A 24,003-nucleotide genomic window follows, 5' to 3' on the forward strand; every position below is an offset into this window, starting at 1 on the left:
TTTGCATTCGTATTAGTACTAGTATTACTTATGGCTCAGTCATGCAGGTGTAGAGACTGGTCAGTAAAACCCTGGCAACCACTGGTCGCTAGGGAAAAATCTATATTCCCCAGCTGGTTGGAAGTTTTGGAAAACAAACATCACCAGAAACCTCTTTGGGTTTGCGTAGTTGCTAGCAGGTTGCTGCAATCGCTTATAGTTTGCATGGAAGACACAGATTTGTCTGCAAAAACTCGTTAAGTAGTTGTGAAACTTGAATAAGGGTGCAGAGACTGCTCTTCAAGATTCAAGTTAAACATTTTGAAACATATTCTCTGCTTCTGGTTTGCATCAAATTCTTCACAGTGTTAGCGCGTGTCTTAGCGAGTAGTTGGCAAGTGTGGAGACAAGTTGAAGTTGGAGTCTTCCATACAAAATACAGGCAATTGCGGCAATCTGATAGCAACCAAAACAACCACAAGGAGGTTTTCGATGTAACACCTTCTTTCAACAATTTCATTTAATGACAGCATCTTCGCCGACCAATCATTTTTCTATGTAGTCTCTGACTGGTCTGTGTGACTGGAGGCCTTAGTATGACCAGTAATGTGGGTTTTAAATGTTACTGTTATCACTGAGTCAGTTCAATGTCATGATAGCTTCCATCTATCCAATTTCTGCCACTTATCTGGGTCACAGGAGCAGCAGTCTAATCAGATATGCCCAGACCTCTTTCTCTCCAGCTACCCCCTCCAGCTCTTCTGTAGGACACTGAAGATTTTATGCCTGATAAACCTCACATAGTAGGTGTCCAGGAAGCGCTAGAGGACACTGCCGGATTTTTGGCACTGCACTCACAGCTTTGATCCTGATAAAATCCTAATTTATCTGGACTTTTGTCCTGGCACAGCCATTTATGAGGTTTAGGTGGCACATAGGTTTGGATAGCTTTTTCATCATTTAAAAACTACATTTTGCATTTACTCGGATAATTTTTCTCGAATTTTAATTTTTAGTGAAACAATTATGCAAAAATCTAAGAAATCGCCTTGAGGCGACTTTTGTTGTGATTTGGCGCTATATAAATAAAATTGAATTGAATTGAAATCAGGGAGGAAGTACTTTATATACTTTTTCACAGCACTATAAACATATTTTGCTGGAACCTGCCTGCTAGAAATCTGAGTAAATCATGTTTCTATGATTGACAGAGGGAAACTTTTACAAATACACGTGCAGCAGCCAAAATAACAGTCACCGGTAACACGTTATATTTGAAATGAACTGCGATAACGGGCCGTTAGACTCATTGATCTTGCTTTAACTAACAGCACCGAACGCCAAAAGCGACATCATATCTGCTGGTGCAAGCCACACTTTGGAGGGAGAGGTTTCAACAGTTTGAAGAGATGACACTTTCTTATTTCTTCCCATCTGGTTTTGACTGCTTCTTCAGTGCTGATGCAGAGGTTCTGTCTGAGTGGCGACGGCTATCGTTCAGGAGAATCAGCACTAATATAAATGGCCTAATAGTAACCCATGAGGCACTTTTATTTGAAGAGTTCAGGTGTTTTGTTCAGTATTCAAGCCAAATGTTCTTTTAGCGCCTTCCACCATTGAAGCTTGTGGCGCGTCCTTCCACCAGCAGACTAATACAAGCAAGTTTAACTGCAGTATGGCTCTGATTACACTCCTGTGCATTCTTGGCACTCCCCTCGAGTGCCACTTGCCAACAGACCTTTGTATTGATCACGTTGTGATACTTAACGCCCTTTTGCTTCATTCATGAGGGATCAAGTTCCTTCCCCACTAACTCAGATAAGAGACAAGAGGGTTTTACATAAAGAAGAGCAAGACGCTGAACTGAATCACCAGTGGAATCTTAACCTGACAGCAATAGACAAGTGTCATGTACGCGTGGCTGAGACGATAAGCTGAGGAGATAAATGTCTCCCGCTGTCGTTTAAATGATAAAGTGGAGGAATTCTGGCTGGAAAGCTGTCACATTGGGATAATCCTGGACAAGGCAAAGTATTCACACAGGGGCTACTCGAGGCACAATCAGAGGAAGATTTGTCACAGAGGCTTGAATGAGAAATATTGAGAGTATTAGTAATTTTATATCCATTTACTACACAGCAAACAGTTGTTTTATTCAAGGGTTCACTGGCCCTACTCTTTGGTGGGTGGGTTCTTTGACTCCTGTCAAGACCAGGAAGAGCTGATAAGTGTGGTGAAGAACCTGAGGATAGTTCAGAAACGCCATATGTTGGACTACAATTACTTTGGCATGTTGTGATTTCTCAGACTTTTCTTGCGCTGTTGTTACATGTGACAGACCACTGAATAATGGAGCAGTATAGCAATCCACATTTGTCAGGACCTGCACACATCGATGACTGTTTTATTCTTAGAATATCTGGAAAGACTTCAGTACCTATACGTTCATCAGGCTTTTGGATGTGCATGTGGAGTTTTAGTGACAGCAGAGAAGTGCAGAACAAAGACTTTGAAGAGAAAAATGAGTCAATTAACCATAAGCTGTGTGTTAATGATAGACCCTTGGTTATTGGACTGTAAAGCCTCAACGTTGGCATTTTGGTTATCATCATCTTGGTTTTATTGAAACTGGATGCGACCATATTTTTAGAAGCCAGTGCAACGTGAGCCTGATGAGCGAACACCAGAGACTGTGTATAAGTGATGAACGTACCTACAATGACGTCGCCTAAAGGTTTTCTGTTTCCCGTTTTCACTGTCGTCATCTTAGCTTTTTGGAACCAAACATCAGGAGTGACTGTAAACAGAGAGATACTGTACTCTCGTATACTAGCAGCCTGTTATGAAGCCAAAACATCTTTATCATCCATCTGGACACTAAAGAAGAGTTTCATTTTATAAACTACACGTTTTGATTAATAAGACTTGAAACTAGAAACTGAAGTCATGAACTTAAGGCACAGGTCAGAGGAGCTAAGACCATTTACCCATGGACTCAGAATGGCCACACCTAAAAAACAGTTTTTTGGGTTCTTCTTGACACGATATTTCAAAAAAAGTAAAAAATGAGTATGCATGGTCACAATACATGATCCTAGCTGATAAATAAAACAAAGTCAGTTATTTTAGCACATTTGTAAAGCTGATAGTGAACAGAGTTGATGCTAACACTGCTAATATCCACAATAAACCAATGTCTTGAGCCACCCCACATTTGTTTATAGTTTGCTTCAAAGGAGCTTATTGCTCAAGTGATCTTGCATTAAAAAAGCATAAAAAGTCTCCTAATTCAAGGGATGTTTTTTCTTTGTCTTCACATAACAGAATCAATCCTGAGATACTTTGTTACCATGTAAAATAGTAACAAAGTATCAATTTTCTTTCCCATTTCTTTACTTGAAACTGAAAAAAGTCACAGATTACACCGTCTGATTGGCATGAAATAGTCTGCACCACGATTGCCTCACATTATTTTTATATTACTGAGCAGGTTTCTCCATGCTATCACTGGTAGCAATGCTTGGCTAAAACATTAATTATTTCAAGTAATGGGCATTAATCTGTCTGTCAGATTTAGTCACTCATGAAAGCTAACCCCTGTATTTGGTATGTGTGTGTATACGTATGTAAAACTGTGGTCAGAAATTTACATCCACTCCTCATTAGTATGAATTTCATGGTCATTTTGGGCTTTCGTGATTTCTTTGAGCAGTCCTTTTTAGTGGTAGAATGATTGGACAGCAAACATCTTTATTGACTTTAAGAATTGGATGCATAGGTTTAAATATATTTCAGATGTCCTATAATCAGGAGTACAAATTATACATACACTTAAATAAATAGTGCTGGAGGCATGCTGGATGTGGATCATTTGGTTTCTGTGGAATATAAAGTGGGGTGCAGTGGACTGTCTTTGTTTGAGGACATCATGTGGAATTTTGAGTTTAGGAGCCGGGTTAATGCCTGGGGCGTTCCTGAGCATTCTTTGCGGTGTGACAGGGTGCATTGTCATAGGGGGATGTGCTTCTTCTGCAGCATTGTTTAGGTGGGTGGTACATGTTAAAGTATGTCCAAGTATTGTAAATACCACCAGGACCAAGGGCTTCTCAGCAGCATATGGCTTTGCAAAGAGATGACCATTAAAAGCAACTGTCAGTGGTTTTAATGTTTTGGCTGATCATCATTTTATTCAACCTGAAAATAAACATACTTCTTTTATTTATATAATAATAATAATAATAATAATAATAATATCTTATGTTTGAATGAAACCAATATTTTCAGTTGCTTTCCTCATGAGCTTGTTAGTGGGAAGCATAGTGTGCCTCTTTTCAGTCACATCTAGCGGGGCTCTAATCCTGCTTCATGCTGTTACAGCACAACTCGCTCCACCATTCCCCTGACTCTCCATGATATTTATTTTACCATAATCCAAATAAACACATGGGCGTCTTTGCACTGCGAGTACAGCGCAAGAGGAAAAAAAAACTTCCTAATGTTGATTTGTATCTCCAAATCCATGTGCCGGCTGCCGGCAGGTATTAACCTTTAGGCTTTATCCTTTCTCCTGCCTCCTGCCTGTCCTCTCCGACCATCATCTTCATGCCTGACGTGGCTCTGAGAGCTGAAACCAGATTGTGGCTTTTACCTGAATCTGCCCATCAGCCTCTTTCTTGTTTGGTACAGTCGATGTTGTTTGATTGAAGTTAACTCTGAGGGTAAGTGGCTTGTCAGTCTTCAAATTGGCAGTAGTTAGTGCTAATGAAGCAGTAATAACCTGGTAAATGTTCTTTATTGTGGTTATTTTTTACAGTGATTATGCAGATGCTTCCAAGCCGCTGCGGTATGATTACCTATAATTACAGTGAGGTATATTCTTATGGGTTTATTCCTGGTTTTTTATCCTCTTCATAATGCTCATTATTTTTGTTACTAATGCATGCATGCATGCTGTCACAAGAGAAACAGGATCTTCAAACATATGTTAGAATAAAGGTGGATAAAACAAGCAAGATCACTAATGAGCTCCTTGGTTACCACAGGAATTACCATGGCAACCAATAAAGAAAGAAAGTGTGGCCAGATTACAGAATTTAAATGAAACTAAATTCAAGTTCTGTAAGTTGATAATTAAAAATCTGATTGCTCTGCAGACAATCCCTAAAGTTTTGGTGCAGAATGAGCTACAGCACACAATGAAACTAATTGCATGTGAACGCTGCAAAACTGTATATTCGGTTTCTAATTACAGACAGTTTAGGTCCTGCAGTTACTTTTTATTTTCCGCACGGGAGTTGTACAGGAGAAGTAGATAGTTGTACTGTTGCTCTATGGCTCTGTGAGGATTAAAGAGCGTTTAATTCATGGCTATTTCACTAAGAGTCTCTGAGAGTTTTATAGGTGAGAGCAACACATCCAGGTATTTTGGCCTTTTTTCAGCTTCTGAAATACGTCATGGCAGAATTGTTTGAGAAACCGCAGTAAACAAATTGCTAACATTATAATAGTTAACAGGGGTCTTGCAAGTTAACTAGCACCCTGCAGTCCACTTGTTAACATTTACGTATTGATACTGTTATTATACTGCTTTCAGATCCAAGCCTGTCTCTTCAACAGGCTTCAGTGCCGTGTCCCTTGGTTTATAATAAGCCCAAGTCCTAAAGAACTATTCAGTTGTAGTTTGAACCCTGTAAAGCTTTTTATTAGCGCTGTTCATGGGCTGCAAACTTTCAAGCTAAGTTTAAAATGTCAGCATTAATTACAGCCCTCACGCTCGCTGAGTCCTAATGCTTCAGAGCAGATGACTAAAAATGAAGTTTTCAGTCTGGAGATTAAGCTTGGGATCAAAACTTTCTGATATCAAATAATTCAAACGATACAGCAACATATGAATTACCTGTAGTTGGGCATACGATGGGACCTGGTACCTGTACCTCACTTATTGACCCTCACTGTGCACTTTCATTGGAAACATTTAACTTAAACCTTTTAAATGAGGTCACCGCTGTGTTTGGAGTAGCATTATGATAAGCAGGCATGGCCAGTGGACAGCTACTCTCCTGAACCCTTCAAAAACTCACTAGTATTAGTTTTTCATCCTCCTTGCTGTCTGGAGTTAGTTTATGTAATTACAGGCCACTTTTACAGGCCGCTTGTCTTGATCCAAACAGCTCTGTGGCTCTTCTGAGAGGAGAGGACACTGATCTCATTTAACTTTACTTACTTCCCATGTCTCCTGATAACAGAGCGTTGTAATCCACAAGCCTTTTACGTCATCCTTGCATGAGAGTCTCCACATGAAAAGCGGTGCTTTAAGCTAAATCGATACACTGTTTCCTCTCCTCTAAACTTCATTAAGCATAGACATTGCAGTATTCTCAGCCCAGGTGTCCAGCACCCGGAGAGAAGAGAACTGATTGTAAGAACTGGGAGGATACAGTGCAGGACAAGCATTTGACTATGGCTCTCATTAATGTCTGCTATCTAAAAGAGAAATGCACGGCATTACAAGAAATTATTCTGTTGTAGCTAATGAGAAAAAAGAAAGTTCACACAGAGACGCCCACCTTCTCTGACACATAGTTAACATTTATTTGATAGCGTCGGCAAGGTTCTTTGCGATGTATCCCTCCTCCTTAGCTTGAAGTTATATAACCACAGTATTGTCCTGACATTTCTCCTCATCGGGCGAGTGAAACAACGGCGCTGCCTCGTGATTCGCTCCAATGCACGCTCGGCGAACGGTTGTATCTCTGTTTGCTTCGGTTACACCAGTGAGTCAGCGGCAGAATCCCACGTCTCACCAACTGCTTGGAAGGGAAAACACGAGGAGCCACTCAGAAACGTCCAAGCATGAAGGGCCTGTGCGCAGTGTAGTGGTGTCACTGCGTGTTCGAGCACTATTTATTGCTTCACAGACCCTCTGATAGTTTTTATGGGTCTCTCTCTCTGTGCCTTGTGAGTGGGAGTGAGGGTATCTTAGCCAAAACTACAGATTTTTTTCTTCTTTGCAGATCCATAAGTATTTGGACAGTGACATAATTTGAGGTATTTTGCCTGCGTATGTCAGTACATCCATCCTTTTTATTTAAATTATTCAGGTCCAGCTCTCTCTTTTTCCTCCTCATGAGCTCCTGCTGGTTGGACATTTCCAAAACCTTACCTGGGAAGTGTCCAGGAGACGCATCCTAGTTAGATTCGCAGACCACCTAAGCTTTTGATGCAGTGGCGCAGCAGCTTTCAGACTTGAAAGTGCTCATTTTCCAACCTAGCTGTTGTTTGATGTTCTGTAAAGTGCTCCACAAAAAGCAAAGAACTCCACCGATTTTAATGCAGTTTTAAACATAAGAATTCTTCGAATACTCGGATGCAGTCTTATACAGTCAGTAACCACGGACATCTTCAAATGCTGATTTTTCTACCTTAAGATGCTCTGCCAGGCTTTCACTGCAGCGCCATCAGTTGTTGCTCGTTTGTGGGTCTTGCTGCTGTTCAGCCATCTGTGCTATGAATCACTGTCCCACAAGTTTTTCAGCATTTGGCTAAATCTCAGCAGAGTAAAGCCGTTTACTCTTCAGCATTCCTCCTGCTACTTCTATCAGCGTTCACATCCTCAGTAAACTTCTATTCCATTGGCAGCCGAACATGCTCGTGGATCACACTGCTTCTGCCATGTTTCACAGATGATGTGGCATGCTTTGGATCTTCTACAAGTTGATCTTGTAGAAGATCCAAAGGAAAAAATGTTCCAAAACTGGGGAGGAATGCACCAAATACTTCAGATTGATTTGGACACTGCTAAAGTTTCTGCTACTGCTAATATTTCTGTGTGGCTGTAAATCTATTAACAATCATGGAACATTTTTCCATGAAGCTGAAAGTCTACATTTCTGCCACAACTTGATTATTTCATTTGAATCCATTGTGGTGCTGTACCTGAGCAAAACTGAAATTTTTTTTACTGTGCATAGAATTTGGGACCTTAATAAAGCTATTATTTAATATCATTTATAATATTTTCAAGTAAATTGTGGATTTGTGATTGTGTGTGTGCCTAAAACACCTTTAAAACAACCTCAAGGTAGTTTTATTGCATCTCGCTGTGATTTATTCATAATTTGACATCCAGAAAAAATGACGAAAATATCAGATAATTAATCCAGAATTAATATTCATATCAATCTGTACGAAAGAAAGAAATATCTAATACAGCTCTACAGTATATAAATCCCGTTAGACTTCTCGTCTCACAGGTGTAGGAAGAAAAAGTTTTGAGGCATCTGTGAGCAGTTGTTGCTTTGAAACCACTTTCTACCTAAGATTTTAGTCCCTGTTGGAACTAGAAAACTGATCTTACTGTTTCTGTGCTTCTTGTGAATTGTTTAAATATTCTTCTGCTTTGAAATCTATCCAGGTGGAAATGTGTATCTCAGAGAAAAAAAAATTCAAATTTGAGTGTTAAATTCAAATTTCAAGTGCATTTGTCAAAGGAAAATATAGGCTATAGCTATACATGTTTATGAAGCATCCATTACCTTTTATACAAAGACTAAGTAATGATCTACTTCAGTGGTTCTCAGTTTTTTATCTGGTATAACACAACAGATACCTCACATGGATGAAGTACTCTTCATCCATAACAATCATACTTGTTATTAACCTCTGTCTCTCTTTCACAGCATGTCTTTATCCCGTCTTCCTTCTCTCACCCCAACCGGTCGCAGCAGATGGCCCCGCCCCTCCCTGAGCCTGGTTCTGCCGGAGGTTTCTTCCTGTTAAAAGGGAGTTTTTCCTTCCCACTGTCACCAAAGTGCTTGCTCATAGGGGGTCATATGACTCTTTATGTATTATTGTAGGGTCTACCTTAAAATATAAAGTTCCTTGAAACGACTGTTGTTGTCATTTGGCGCTGCATAAATAAAGTTGAATTGAATTGAATTGAATCTTGCCAAAAAATGAATATTCATGTAATTTTGTTAGGGTTAGAGGTCCAGTGTTGAGGCATTTTTATTGAGCTCTGGGTTTTACCATTTACCCATTCTTCTCAGCTTTTGGGGGAGTTTAGTGAATTCATTTTAACTATTTTAATATATAAAATACTTACCAAGGTATTAAAGCTGTTATAATTTTACTCATATAGCTAAGCTGTTTTTACCATTACTTTATATATATGCAATTATTCATGTTTCTCAGATCAGTTTATATTAGTTGAATGAATCTTTATATGGCTGCTGTAAAACAATACTTGTGCCTGTGTTTGGGAATGGTTGCTGATCTGTAACATAGCTGTAATCCTTATTACTGTTGGCAGTCATACACAAATGATTCCCTGGCAGGTTTAAAACTATAATGGAAGGCTTAATGACATGTGAAGCTTGGTAACGTCTATCGTAGTTTAATTAAGATGTTTTTAGCTCATTACTGTATTTCTGACTGTGTTTATTCAGCTGTGTCTCATGGCTTTCATTTAGTGGACTCAGTTGTGAGGAACTGACATAAGTACACATAAATGCATATAATTTACATAAAAATGTACATTTATAAATATAGTCATATAGTTATTTAAAACTCATATAACCATGAAGGCGCACAGTTTCTAATTCAGCAGAATTATTTTGTATCTTTGGCTGTGTTTACACGCAATTTAGAGATAGTATATAAAATATATATGTATGTGAATAAAACTATATAGTTGCGCGTTATGATCTGCAACTCATTTCATCAAGGAAACTTGGTCAGCATCATAAACTGCATATAAACGATGGCAATAATTGAGCACTTATTGTTTAGTGAAGTCCCCTTTGTGTCGTAGCGATCTTAGTGTTTTGAAACTAGATGTGACCGAGGGACAAAGCAGGCTCATTAGCTAACAACCTGAGACTGATAAGCTGTTAGCCAATGAGCTGTCAGCCTGATCAGTACTCCTCTTCTTCTTTAGGGGTTGCCACAGCAAATCATCTGCCTCCATTTCACGCTATATCTAGCATTTTCAAAATAAGCTTCCTGTTCTATTCAGTATGACTTGAAAGTAGCATCTGAGCACATAAGCTTGTCAGAAAAGTGTTCACTGATCACAGGTCAGTGGAACCTAAGGCCATTTTCCCCTCTATACTGCTGGACACCTTACAGCAACCAGAAGAGTTGCCCTCTGCTGGCCATTTTAAATTATTGAGGTTTCTTGTGTTTGTTTTGGTTTGGTTTGAGGTCTCTTTCCATCCATCCTTACCCTTTACTAACGGCTCGTCTAACTGGGGTTAGAGAAAATCCAGGTACACAGGTATAGGGAGTCAGCCAGTCATGCAGAAGGCTGCCCCTCCATGAGCCAGGTTCTGTCAGAGGTTGTTGTTCTTCCTCAATATTTACCGTGTAAATATGAAGCTCTTTGAGATGACTGTGTTGAATTGGCACTTTATACTGAACTGGAATTAAAATGTTTCAAAAGCTACAGATTGCATGGCTGCCTCCAAAGACTTCATATTAGATGATGAAGGGCAAATGTGGAGTAACAAACTATAAGTCAGGCTAAAGATGTTTAGAAATAATATTAGTTACAACTTTACAATACTTTACTTGATGGTGGTAACTTTGCTTCAGGCTGTCTCCTTCGTCTCTGTCTCCTCATCTTTCAGGACGGAGCTTCGCTGAACTTGAGTTTCATCCCATTGGACATCAAGCTAACCAACTGGGATGACCTGCCCGAGGCCTTCAGCCGGCGCAGGGAAAATCGAATACAGGTCTGCCCTTCCCGCCGGCCTGAGTCTGGATATGTGCGCGTCTCTTGCGTGCGCTTTGATATTCATGAATGTGTGTGGGTGTGTACGTGGACTGGGGCATTCACACCAGGGAGATGTACCTACTTAATTTGTCGTTACTGTTAAAACACTTTAGAGGCAAATTACACTAAAGTTGACTTCTAGGTTATAAGATGTGCCACTGTTTGCTTCTTGTGATTTATTGCAAAGACAAAAAAATGTAGCCATGAGAAGAATTTAAGATGATGGAAAAGTCTGCATATGCTAGAGTGTAGAGCTAAAAGTTTTTCACTTAGTGTGCCCATAGGCTGCGTTAAGGATGACCTTAATTTTAGACTAAGATAATTTAGTTTCATATCTCACCAGTGGAGCTATCGCTTCAATTCCAGTGACCCAGTGAAGATGAGACATGAGGCAGTACGGAGGTTATTAAACCTAATGGATGTGTGTGTGTCACTGGCATGTGAAACTAATGACACCTCTGATCATGAGCAGGAAGAGCAGCAGCGCACCATTGGGCCCCTGACAGATAGGTGGAGTATGGACGCCCACGTTTCACTACTGCAGGGCCTGACGAAGGAGAGCAGGAGAGGGAGGAGGACGAGGAAGTGGAGGTGGCGGACGATGGAGATAGGACAAAAGAGGGGGGGTGGCTTGGGGGTTTGGGCTGCCGAGGAGACGGGCAAAAGAAAGTGTGCAGTTTTATGAGGGTTGTTAAAGGAGACAGATCATCGCCTCAAACGACCCAAAGCACCAACCAGCTAATATTAAATCCTGCAATCTGCCGTGTCGGTACCAGCTACTGACAGAAGCCCCGCCTGTCACGTTGTTTATGTTGCTTTGTTAAACCGAGGCGTGAGTTGCAGCCATCCTCCAACCCATCATTTATGCCCCGTTACACTCCAATTGTCCATCACAATCAATACTTAGCAAGCGGTTTAATGCGGGATGTGAAACGTCTTGGATGGGGAAGCAGTGGTGTGTAAACACTCCTACAGCCAGAACAACAACACTGGCAAATGAATCAAACCATCTTTGAGATGAATGGTCAGTAATTACAGAATATGTATTAGAATAATCTGTATTTTATGAAAACTGGATAATGTTTCTGTGAAGATAATCATTAATTGAGGTTAAAATACAGTTTAGTGAAGAGAACACAACCCAAATAGTTTTCAACAAAAACCGTTTTAACGTCTTTGCTTTTATATTCTTACTAAAGCTACTCGGTCCTTATTTACATTAAGCGAGAAGTTGCACCTGTAGTGTAGTTGGCTTTGGTGCCGAGGCTCAGGTCATTGTTTGTCTGAAATAAGCCAAAATAGCTACCAGACCCCTTTAAATTAACATTTTTGTGATTAGCTGGCCCTGCCAAACAGAAGGTTTTAACAGATGGTGTTCTCACACTTTGAGCTCTGTAGTTACAACTTCAGTCAGTCAGGCCTAGAGACTGGTAAATGGTCGCCTGGAAAACGTGTATTATCAAACTGTTTGGCAAGAGGTCGCAGGAAATTGCTTGCAGTTGATTGGTGTAATAAGTCACAATAATAATAATAAGTCTGGATGTGGTGCTGCATCCAGAATTTTCTAGCTATTTCTTTGGTCACTAGCAGTTTACCACAGTTGCACACTCACTTAAACTAATTGCAAAGTGGTTGTGAAACTGTTAAAAGTCCAAAACAAACTGGAAAAGGAGAATGTTTGCTTCAAAATAAAGTAAGGAACAACAATAAGAAAGAGACTGGTAAAAATGGCATCCATGGAAGAGTTCGAAGGTGAAAAACAAAAAGATCAAAACGATTAAAATGGCCCACCTCACTGTTACCAAAACACATCTTGATGATCCCGAGACTTTTGGGAAAATAATCTGTGGACTGACGAGACAAAAAATTCATATAAAGAACATCAAAGCAAGGGTCAAACATGGTGGTGGTAGTGTGATGGTCTGGGCCTGTTTAGATGCTTCAGGATGTGAACTACTTCTGTTAATTGATTCATCCATCCATCAATCTTCTTCCGCTTATCCGGGGCCGGGTCGCGGGGGCAGCAGCCTAAGGAGACAAGCCAAGTCCTCCCTCTCCCCAGCCACCTCCTACAGCTTGTCCGGGGAAACACCAAGGCGTTCCCAGGCCAGCCAAGAGATATAATCTCTCCAGCATGTCCTGGGTCTATCCCGCGGTCTTCTCCCAGTGGGACATGCCTGGAACATCTCGCCCAGGAGGCATCCTTGTCACATGCCTGAACCACCTCAACTGGCTCCTTTTGACATGGAGGAGCAGTGGCTCTACTCTGAGCCCCCCAGCAAAAGGTGGTTCTAAAAAGTATTGACTCAGGGGGCTGAATAATTACGCACACCCCACTTATTTATTTATTTGTAAAAAAATGTTTGGAATCATGTATGATTTTCGTTCCACTTCTCACGTGTACACCACTTTGTGTTGGTCTTTCACGTGGAATTCCAATAACATTGATTCATGTTTGTGGCTGTAATGTGACAAAATGTGGGAAAGTTCAAGGGGGCCGAATACTTTTGCAAGCCACTGTATATCCCTGATGTCTCTGGAGGCGAAACCAGGCTCCAGTGCATAAAAGATTAACTTATTCGAAGGAAGTCTGCCTATTGGATATAATGAAGGTCGCCAGGACGCTGCTCCGGATAGTTCCAGCCCACTTGAGCCCCTGCACTTGCATTTTATAAACATTATAATGTGACACACGAGTGAAATTGTAGTGCAAAGTGAGAGACGAAAAAGTCTCATTGTGGAGAGGTTTGTGTTTATCTTTGGCAACTAGAAGCACATAAACTTTTGATGTTTGTTCTATTTTTTGAACCTATAAGTTTTTTTTCCTATTTTCTGTTTTAGTGAAGTAAGAAACTCGAGGAGGACAGAGCACATTGTGTATGTCAGACTGGTCTGTGACATTTAGATATGTGTTCTGTTAAAGTAATAAACAGGTGTTACAAATGTCCCAGTAACCTGGCTGTAACCATGATACAGTTTAGATAGAATTTTACATATTAATTCCTCATTTGTATAAACACCAATATGAAGGTTTCCTAAAAAGACAAAAACCACTGGGACCAATGATTTTGTTTTGTTTTTAGCCTTTGGAGTATCATTTACCACCAAGAAAAAAGTAAAACTTAAAGGATAAAAGTATCATTATCATACATCTTTGTCCAGATACACAGTGAAAATCAAAGCACCCTCTGTTTCCACCCACACGTCTCACCTATTAACCTGTCTGACCTTCGGCCAATCTGCAAGCTGGAAGGAGCATCCCACTCTCCTCCTTAGTTTCAACTTTTGACATCTGATTCAACTTTTTGGCTCTCATCTAACCTCTGATGGCCTGGCAGCACAATTACTATTTCAGATTTTCACTAAGCTTACCCACAGTCTTCATCTCTACTTTCCTCCTGTCAGGAGGAAGACTGTCTCGCTGTAGAGGAGGGTTTCGGTGCTCTACCGGCACATGACGTTCGGCTTGATGCTGTGATTTGAGTTCCTAATGACAGAGTACTACTTGCCTTCAGTCTCAAGGATGTTATGGGCGATAATAATTTAGTATCATTTGTGGTTTTAAATGCCGTTGTTCTGGTTTTGTGAAAATATGTGCAAAATAAGTCGCAGTAGATGGCGGCCCCTCGCTGACTCTGGTACTGTCTGTTCCTGATAAAAGCAGAGATGCTTTTATGCTCCTCACATACGAGGTCTTGAATAATCTGGCCCCATTTGATCTTAATGACATTATAGCACTGCATCACCCCATTAGAGCGCTGTGCTCTCAGACTGCTGGCTTACCTGTGGTTCCTCGAGTATTTCAAAGTAGAATGGGAGGCAGATGCTTGAGCTTTCAGGCGCCTCTTCTGTGGAACCAGCTTCCAGTTTGGATTCGAGAGACAGACACTATCTCTACTTTTAAGATTAGGCTTAAAAATGTCCTTTTTTTAAAGCCTATATTTAGGATTGGATCAGGTGACCTTGAATCCGTAGTTTCTTCCTTTTAAAAGGGGGTTTTCCTTCCCACTGTCACCAAAGTGCTAGCTCACAGGATGTTTGTTGATTGTTGGGGTTTTCTCTGTTTTCTTTGTATTGTTGTTGGGTCTTTTTACAATATAAAGCACTTTGAGGCAACTCTTCTTGAGATTTGGCCAAATAAAAATAAAATTGAATTAAATACATGCTCTAATTGACAAGCCAGCAGTTTCCAGCATACTTGACAAGGGACCGGCCGGTTAATGTCACATAGCTCATTGCTGTTATCAGATAGTTGTGCGCACACTCAGAGGCAAACGCTTACGTTGCAAATGCTAATGCTAATGTTGTTAGACATTTGCATTAGCATACACATTAGACAGACCTAATCAGGCAGTTAAACCCCCCTTACACAGCTAAACGTGGACATATAAAGTGTGACAATTCATTTTATTATAAAAATAGAATTTAATATTGAAGAAAAAGTTATTTTTTGGTTTGTATATGCTGTCAATTCTAGTTCTGGAAACTGGAATCAGCAAAAATCTGTATGGGCTATCAGAATCAATCCAAGAAAATTGCAATCAGTCCTCTTTTTTTTTTTTTTTTTTTTTTTTTTGCCTGTCCCGTTTGGCTCTTTTGCCATCAGAATTGTTGTCTAAAGGCAAAGAAAGATGCCCAACGGATTTACTTTACCAAACTGACCATCCCAGCCTTGCCGTAATGGTCCATTTGATTCACCTTTTATTGTTTATTTTATTTTCGCTTACTGAATACGGGACAGACTTGACTGGGGGAAAGAAAGAGGGAAAGAGAAACAGCTGAGAAGAGGGACGGGGGAGAAGGGCAAAAAACAAAAACCAACAGAACGGGCAGAAAAAAAAATGCATATATCAATGACCTGGGTGACCTGCTGAGAAAGAAAAAAGAAAGCAAGCAGAAGAGAACAAGAGTAATAGAATAAACAACATCACAATGATATATGGGAATATGACAGTAAATACTAAATATTAAACATTATTGTGCAGCACATAAGATCAACAGAACACAGTGTGCTTTGAGGTAGGAGCCAAAAAGGGTGTAGTTTGTGGGTGTGATCACCCGTGTGTACACCTGTGAGCATGGACGCGCTTGTTTTTTTAAAAGGTTCCTTCATGTAATGATCTGCTAGAGGGTGTGGGGGGGCCACAGCCCCGTCCTCCAGGGCATGAAGCAGGTATGGAGGAGATCAAAACTCCAGACATCCAGAGGCCCCCAGAACACAAGAGACCAAGGAAGACCAACAGAGGGGCAGCCGCGCCACTGTCCCAGAAAGAGCTGAGGAGAGTCCCAGATGAGGGCTCACTCAGCAGCCGCGGAGCAGAAGCCAGGGGGAGTTGCAGTGACGCGCCCGTGAGCTCCGCCGGCAGCCAGCCGTGCCTGAGTGACCGAGCCCCAGGCCGAGAGGCCGGGGGCACCCCACCTCCGAAGTGGCCCGAGCGAGCCCCAGGCTCCAGGTCCCGATAAGCGGCCGCCAAGGAGTGAGCCGGTGTGTACCTGGACGCCCATCCCCGGACACAAAGAACCACCAACGCACCGATGTCTGAGGGCGTCTGCCACTGGCAGGGGAAGTGGTGGTAGGGGGAGATAGGCCTCCAAACCTTGGAGGGCCTGAGATGTCCCCAGAGAGGTGGCGTCTGACACCCAACCTGACATATAGACACAGAAATACAGGCACACACAGATACAAACATCCATTCCCACCCTCATGCTCTCATATGCACTTACTCCACACTCAACCAACGTGGAGACAGACATAAAGAGACGCTGTACACACGATCACACTCCCCAAGCGTACTCTACGAAACAGGTCTAGGTACCCTTGCCCCTGGAGGGGGGAACTGCACCCAGACCCAGGTGGTGTTACCCTTTTCCCTGCGGTGGGGAGAGGCAGACCGCCCCGACTCCGCAGCAGCAGGGAGGCCCCACACTCCAGACCGCAGTCGGACGGCCAACTCCTCCTCCTAGCCCCCCTGCTCCAGCAGGCCGCAGAGAATGGGGGATATTAGTGTGTTATATAAATATCACATGTATTATATATAGATAGCTGTCATGATACATGTTGTACATATGTTATATAATAAATATTTTAAAATATATACTTATTAACGTTATTTTAACGAGTTCATCTTTACATCCAGACGTCAAACATTTGTTTCTGTTGAATACTTTCATTTAACATTAAACATTTAATGAGTAGTACGTACTAATTCCTTCAAAATATACCTGCGCAAAGATCAACAAAGACAGCTTTCATGCTGTGATAGCTTGAAACCTGTCTGCATATAACATATAAAGACTTTTATCTTGACCCAAGTCTTTTTTGTGACGGTAAATATCATCCATAGCAAAGACAGGGAAAAAAACCCTTTCAAGTGTAATATACGTAGGTAAATTGTCCATTAAGGCTCGGTGTCTGGTGAGCTATTTGTTATATTGTTGGTAGATTTCCTTCTAATCCTGCCTTCGCTGGAAGAATATTCAGCCCTCTTTTGGTTTAATGGGTTTTGTTCAGCTATCTGGAAAACTGTCTCCTTTGAATTGTTTGTTTTTGACTGAAGTGCATTTTCAAAATTGAAAAGCTAAAAAAATGTTTTGCTTTTAAAGAGGTTTCACTGTCCAAACTATCAATTTGTGTTGAAAATGAAGACTCCGGCGGCTGCAGTTGCGGCTTGAAATTGAATATGAAGTGAGGTGTCGTGTCGCCCCGCAGGTGCTGAGCTTTGTTATGGAGTGGAGCGGCCTGCCAGCCATGAAGCAGAAACTGCTTCGACGCAGCGGTCTTCTCTTCCACAGCCCTACCCTGGGCTTGCAGCAGCTGTCTGCCGCCCAGCGCCCTCACTCGAGCACCAAGAGGTCAGATTTTTTCCTTGAAGGAGACGTGCTTTGACTTTCACCAAACCTCTCTTCTAATCAGTGAATTTTCAGTCACTGAAATGAACGTTAAGTGGTTTGTATTGAGTTTTAACCTTTTCCAAACCGCCCAAAAAACAAGTTTGTTTTTCTGCTTTAACCGCTAATGTTATATGGATGTAGTTTGTGAAGCCAGTTTGGAAATACCTTAAACCCAGATTATTTCTAGTGGCCCACAGGATGTGACTCCTCTGATTGTAAAAACTGTTGTATTCAAGTCTGTCAGTAAACATTTGCCTAGTGAGTGCATGCTCTCACTCATTAGTTTTGGGTTTTTACAAGGTGTTCTTTAAAATTATGTTCCTTTTTTGAGGCAAAGCAGAAGATAAAGCTGGAAGTCTTCGCCTAAAGAGTGTCCCTCAGTTTCTCAGTCATCACGTCCTGCTTCATGTTGGCTACATCGGGTTTTTTAGGTGGTTTTTTTTTTTCTAATATACAGTCTGCGGGTCATGATTTGTGTGGTTTTAGGCTACGTTCCAAAAAGATGCAAACACAGTTCTATAAAAACACGGGGAGGCTCTATAAGTAAAAACAAAATGCAATTCTTTGCAAATCCCATGAGCCCAAATTTTATTCACAACAGAAAATGTTAAATATTTAACGTGAGAAGGTGTACAATTTCAAGAGAAATATGAGCTCATTTTGAATTTGATGGCAACAGCACATTCTATAAAAGTTGTCTTGAGTCATGTTTACTACTGTGTAGCATCCCCACTACTTTGAATAGCAGTCTGTAATAATATCTTGGACCTAAGGAGCACAGCTGCTGGAGTTTAGGGAGAGGAAAATTGTCCCGTTCTTATCTAATATATGGTTCTAGCAGCTCTACAGTCCTGGATCGTCAAATGTTTTCAGCTAGTGAAAGATCTGGACTGCAGGAAGGTCAATTCAATATCTAAATTCAGACCTCCGGTAGACCATGCACACGCATTACTGATGAAGGTCCAGCTATCTGAATACATCTTTTACCTAAACGTTTCAAGTTTGTACCACATTTAGTGAAAACTTTCATCTAAAAACAATATTTAGAATCAATATTTTGCTAATGCATTAGCCAAACATGTCTTCACTTACCATCCTCATTCTGTGCAATAAGCTTTCCCACATGTGGATGGGTTTCCTGTATTAACAGATTAAGGCTACGTTCACACTGCAGGTCTTAATGCTCAATTCCGATTTTTTGATCAAATCCGATTTTTTTTGTCTGCTCGTTCACACTACAAATAAAATGCGACAGCAAACGCGCTCTAGTGTGAAGGCTCAAAGCGGCCCGCATGCGCAAAAGAAGACGTCACATACAACGCGCTCTGTTTAGACCCAGAGCAAACAATATTGTTTGACTGATGGCCCTTAATATAAAGACTTCGGACTTCACGTTTCCCAATTTTTGCTTTAAGTTATTTTGTTATTTACATAATAATGTAGATAACCTAATAATTATCTTTATTGCTGTTTTAGAGGAGCGGTGCTTCAAAGGATAGTTGCCGATTTCTGTCAGAATCTGCAGGTTATGCAGTACAAATAAAATGTTAACTTTTCTCCAACGTTGTCTTCCCAGCTGTTTCACCGGATGGTCAGGAAGCGTTCGCGATGTCTTCTCCAGCGCTTCTCCGGCGCTGATAATTGGCGTCTGTCTTGTGGCAGTGACATAAAAGACGGATTTAATGCGACTTGACCGTTCACACAGCAGTCGCTTTCTGAAACATCGGATATGTATCGCATTCAGTACCACATACGAAAGTGACCCAGATCGGATTTGAAAATATTGGATTTGTGCCGTTCACACTGTCATAGCATGATCGGATATGGGTCGCATAGGGTCAAAAAAATCGGATTTGATGCGCTTTCGCCTGCAGTGTGAACGTAGCCTAAGTGTAGAATTAAACATACAGATTGTAATATGAACTAAATGGATCTTATGATCATTTATTGCTGTATTTAATTAATTTCTTCTCACATATCAGCTTATTTAGCAAACTAGCTACATCTGCCAGCAGTTTCCAGCAGGAAACAAGAAGTTTGCCATTTTTCACCACTGTTTGACATCAAAGACCCATTTTTCTCCTAAATGATGTTTTCAGGTTTGAATTCTTCCTAATCATCACTATAAACCGCACGTGTGCACTAATGATTGGTTGTGCCACACCTCCCCTATAAGCAGTTCAGCAAACCTGTATACTGTAAGCAAAAATGCATCTCCCACAATGATCCAGTCAGTAAGATATCCTGTAACGCTGCTTTGAATCGGTGGAAATAGTGAGATTTAGTAGTTCCCAACATTATGACAGAATCCAAGAAGTAATGTGAGAGATTTCACAGAGAAACAAGCGGATTTGTAAATACTAACTGCCCCAGGCGTCATGGAAGGCTGAATAATGCGTGTGTGCGTCTGTGTGTGTTTTCGTGCCCATGTGTGTGTGTGTGTGGGGGTGTATCAAAGGGTGTCTGCTGAGACATAAGAGAAAATGGGATGAGCTCTGTGTATGCGTACATGTGTGTTTTTTGACAAACAAGCATTGTTGCTGGCACACTAATTACAGCTGGCGTGGACTAAGGCAGGGAGAGTTTGCCAATTACAGGGCAGACGTGTGTGTGTGCGTTTTGTAAGTGAGGGAGAGTGTTTCTCAACTGGGGAAAGCGTTTGGGTGCATGAACCTAATCAAGGTGTGAGTAGGAGGCAATTGGCCCGGCTTGATTTGATACCTGTTTGATTTATTCACTAATCAGAACCAATCAAGCTCCAGCTATGGCTCAGCGGGGCGATCACAGCTCACCTTCTCTGCTCTGAGACACTCAGTTTTCAACTACTTCAAACTTAATACACTTTTCCTGGGTTTCCAACACTGGATACTTTTGTTATAAACCATTCATGGTGATTTGCAGCAATTTTAGAAGATTTAAGGAGATTTTAATCCAGTTATGCGCACTGAGGAGGTTTCATTGTTAAAATACCAAAACGTTGGAAATAAAAAAAGTTGATTGGTGCCTGTAATTACCACTTTAATGCAGAGAAATAATAATGTTATTTTTTCATTTTTGTGTGCATACAAACACATAATTGTTAAAGCCAGCATCAAATGTAGAGGCTGTTAAAGTTAAATGTTTTATTCGGTGTTGTGCAGACCAGTTTTTGTCATCTGAAATGTATTATTATATACAAGCTCCCAGTCAAACGCTGAGCAGCGCAACACAAAAGACTTGGTAGTTCAAAATTACAGCGTAGGAGTATTTCAGTGGGACTTGAAAGATGTTTAACAGAATCACTCACAGTGAACGTTGGAAAAACTAAGTGGAGCTCTATGATAATGACTAAAAGAGCTACTTGGAGTCCAGTGTTCCGGTTAACCAGATGAGATTGGACCTGCAGAGGTGCCCAGCTTTTTAAATAAAAACATGCAAAGTCTGGTTGCTGACATTGTCTGCGATTCCTTGGCTGGAGCTCAGAAGAAGGTTGAAAAACCTGAATGTACCAACTCTCTACAACAGGGGTCTCCAACTCCAGTCCATAAGAGCTGCTGACCTGCAGCTTTTAGATGCATCCTTGTTCTGACACACCTGAATCAAATGAATGGCTTGTTATCAGGCCTTTGCCAAACTTGATGGTAAGCTGAAAAGGTAATCCAAGCATTTGATTCAGCTGTGTTGGAGTAGGGATGCATCTAAAAGCTGCAGGACAGTAGCTCTCGAGGACTGAAGTTTGACATCCCTTGCTCTACAGGAAGAAAACCAGGACTGTAGCTACAACATGCAATCCTGAATCAAGCTCCGTCTCTACAACTTGATAAATCTTCATCCAGATGGGTCTTAATGCTCGGACAACATAAAGGAAACCACTGATCACTAAAAACTGCACATTTTAAATTTGCACAAGACCACTTGGATGTTCTACAACACTACAGGACGCCTTACAATCACTGAGAGGACAAATGAATTTTTAAATTGGATTCGATTTACAGGCGAATGTCAGGGCAGCACGACATGAAGCGAGAATACAAATTTGGTGATGGAAGAGCACACTTAAATAACTCAACAACAAAATAAGAAAATTCATTTTTATCAAACGGCCAAATGAAAATATTGACCTTGACTCAAATGAGATGCTCAGACGTGACCTGAAGAGGACTGTTCAATCAAGACGTCCCGGAAATGTTGACGAACTAAAACCGTTTTGTGGGAAGAACGTCCAGAATTTCTCTCAAAACTAGCTGCAAAAAGTGCGTAATTGTTACTAAATTGAAGAAATCGCTTTTCCAGCCTTCGCTTTGATCGCTCGATGAAGACTTGAAAAGTAAAACTGCTCGTGCGTTAGTATGAAACGCTATATTTATAATAGTATATACAACACTGAAATCATGTTCAGCATCTAAGATGGAAACTCAGTGCATTTGTATTTGGCTAAGATGTGGAAAGTACTTTTGTTGTGTTGTCTTGGCAGCGTACATTAAAGCTGTACTCGAGCAAATTCAGTACAGCATTTGCATATAGTTGATGGACTTGTTAGAATTTGAACTTTTGATTTGTTTTCTTCCTTTTTTCTTTTCCCAACAATGACTCACTGCAAAAGTGCTTTTTTATAAAGATTTGACGCAAACACTGGATGATGCACTTTCCTCGAGAATCTTCCTCCGTGATAAACTCAAACTCCCCCAGTATGTAATACAGACTTGCTGTTTTAAATTTAAAGTCTCAAGCTGAAACTCAGTAAAGGTAGGACTATTTCCTCAATTTTGGCAAATCTCATCCAGAGCCACAGAAGACATTTTCACAGGCTGAGTGGTGCTGCTTATACCAAGTAGACTTTTCAGATTTGCATTCTTTTGCAGCATTGTTTTGACAGTACTCGTCTTTGCAGTGAACATTTGGAGTTGTCCAACACACTGATTTTTTTGTTGAGTTAAAGATGGCATACTTGATGTCACGTTCATGTTCAAACACACATTTGACATGGGAATTAGCAGCTTCACGTGTCTCTGAGAATCTTTGCCACCGAAAATGCCGTTACTGTCAGCTCTGTCTGACCGAGGCCGGCAGAGAACAGCAATCAATCAAAGCGGCTTCAGCTGGGCCACACCGGTGCAGCAGCTCGTTAGTTTGATTTCACACAGCTGAGCAGGGTCTGTCCTCTGTGCCGAGCCAGGCGGCTGTCTGCACCTCCGCGTGTCCGCTGTCAGCTACCCGCTGACTCCCTGACTGTAACAGCGCCCCTGCAGCTGCGCATCAAATGTCTACCGGCAGAAAACCGTGTCCAGATAATCAAGTTCAAATCACGCTGCGTTTTGTCATTCCTGATGCAACCTCCACCAAATATGTGCTGCACGTTTAAATTTACTGTAGCTTTCTAACTGCCTGTACCTGCAATATTAAAGGAATAGTCTGGGGAAATTCACTGATTTGCTTGCCTCCTGAAAGTTGGATGATGTTATTATTATGAGCCACCAGCTGCTGAGCAGTTAGATAGGAAGTTACTAGTCCTGGCTACAAAGAAAATCCCTTTGAGTTGTTGTTTATATAGTTGATTTTTGCACAGACTGAATAAACAAGATAAAGTACTGTGATTAATGGGTGTTAGAGCTGCTGGTTGTCATCTTTTTGTTAGACGGAGCCAGGCTAGTCCCATTATTAATCTAAGCTAACGGTGAGTCTCAGTTGTTTTATTTTCTTTAGTACGCTGTGTACACCAAGCACTTGTCTAATACATACATTTTGACAGGATAGGGTTCTCTGAAAATGAGTCATTTACCAATAATGACATGTACAGTATTTCAGTGTGTCATGCTAACTACAGCAGTATGTACTCAACATAGTGAGTCTAGTATAGAAAGATGTGATTTGAGCAAAGTATGAGTTTCCATTCATTTCCTTTAGCTTTATGGTTGTAGAAGCATGTGCTATCATCATGTGGTATGCGGCAAGAAAGGATAAAGGCTACATAGCTGATGATCTAACTATCCTGAAACTGACACAAATGTCCATCCATCAATTTTCTTTCACTTATCTGGGGCCAAGTCACAGGGGCAACAGCCTAAACAGCGAAGCCCAGACCTCTCTCCCCCCTGCCACCTCCTCTGGCTTGTTTGGGGGAACACCAAGGCATTCCCAGGCCAGATATAATCTCTATAATATTATCCTGGGTCTCCCAATCAGGGCCTCCTCCCTGTGGGACATGCCCGGAACACCGTCAGATGCCCAAACTACCTCAGCTGGCTCCTTTTGATGTGGAGGAGCAGCATCTCTACCCTGAGCCCCTCCCGAATGGCAGAACTCCTCACCTATCTCTAAGTGAGAGGCCAGATCATCTGCAAAAAGCAGAGATGTAATTCTGAGCCTGCCCAGGTAGAAGA

General features: G+C 41.2%; 1 protein-coding gene across 3 annotated transcripts in view; it reads left to right on the forward strand.

The window, feature by feature from the left end:
- The window catches only part of zranb3 (zinc finger, RAN-binding domain containing 3), a 124,434-nt gene that overhangs the window by 78,870 nt on the left and 21,561 nt on the right, over window positions 1-24,003 (forward strand). For all 3 annotated transcript variants that reach the window (XM_085447652.1, XM_085447651.1, XM_085447653.1), the window contains exons 16-17: window positions 10,608-10,712; window positions 17,463-17,605. In XM_085447652.1, coding sequence (XP_085303778.1) covers window positions 10,608-10,712; window positions 17,463-17,605 — 248 coding nt within the window. The remainder of the gene's footprint in view (window positions 1-10,607; window positions 10,713-17,462; window positions 17,606-24,003) is intronic.

This window comes from Copadichromis virginalis, linkage group LG23, assembly GCF_057382275.1.
Source record: "Copadichromis virginalis isolate Kocher_CV1m ecotype Utaka linkage group LG23, C_Virginalis_male_GT1.1, whole genome shotgun sequence".
Taxonomy (NCBI): domain Eukaryota; kingdom Metazoa; phylum Chordata; class Actinopteri; order Cichliformes; family Cichlidae; genus Copadichromis; species Copadichromis virginalis.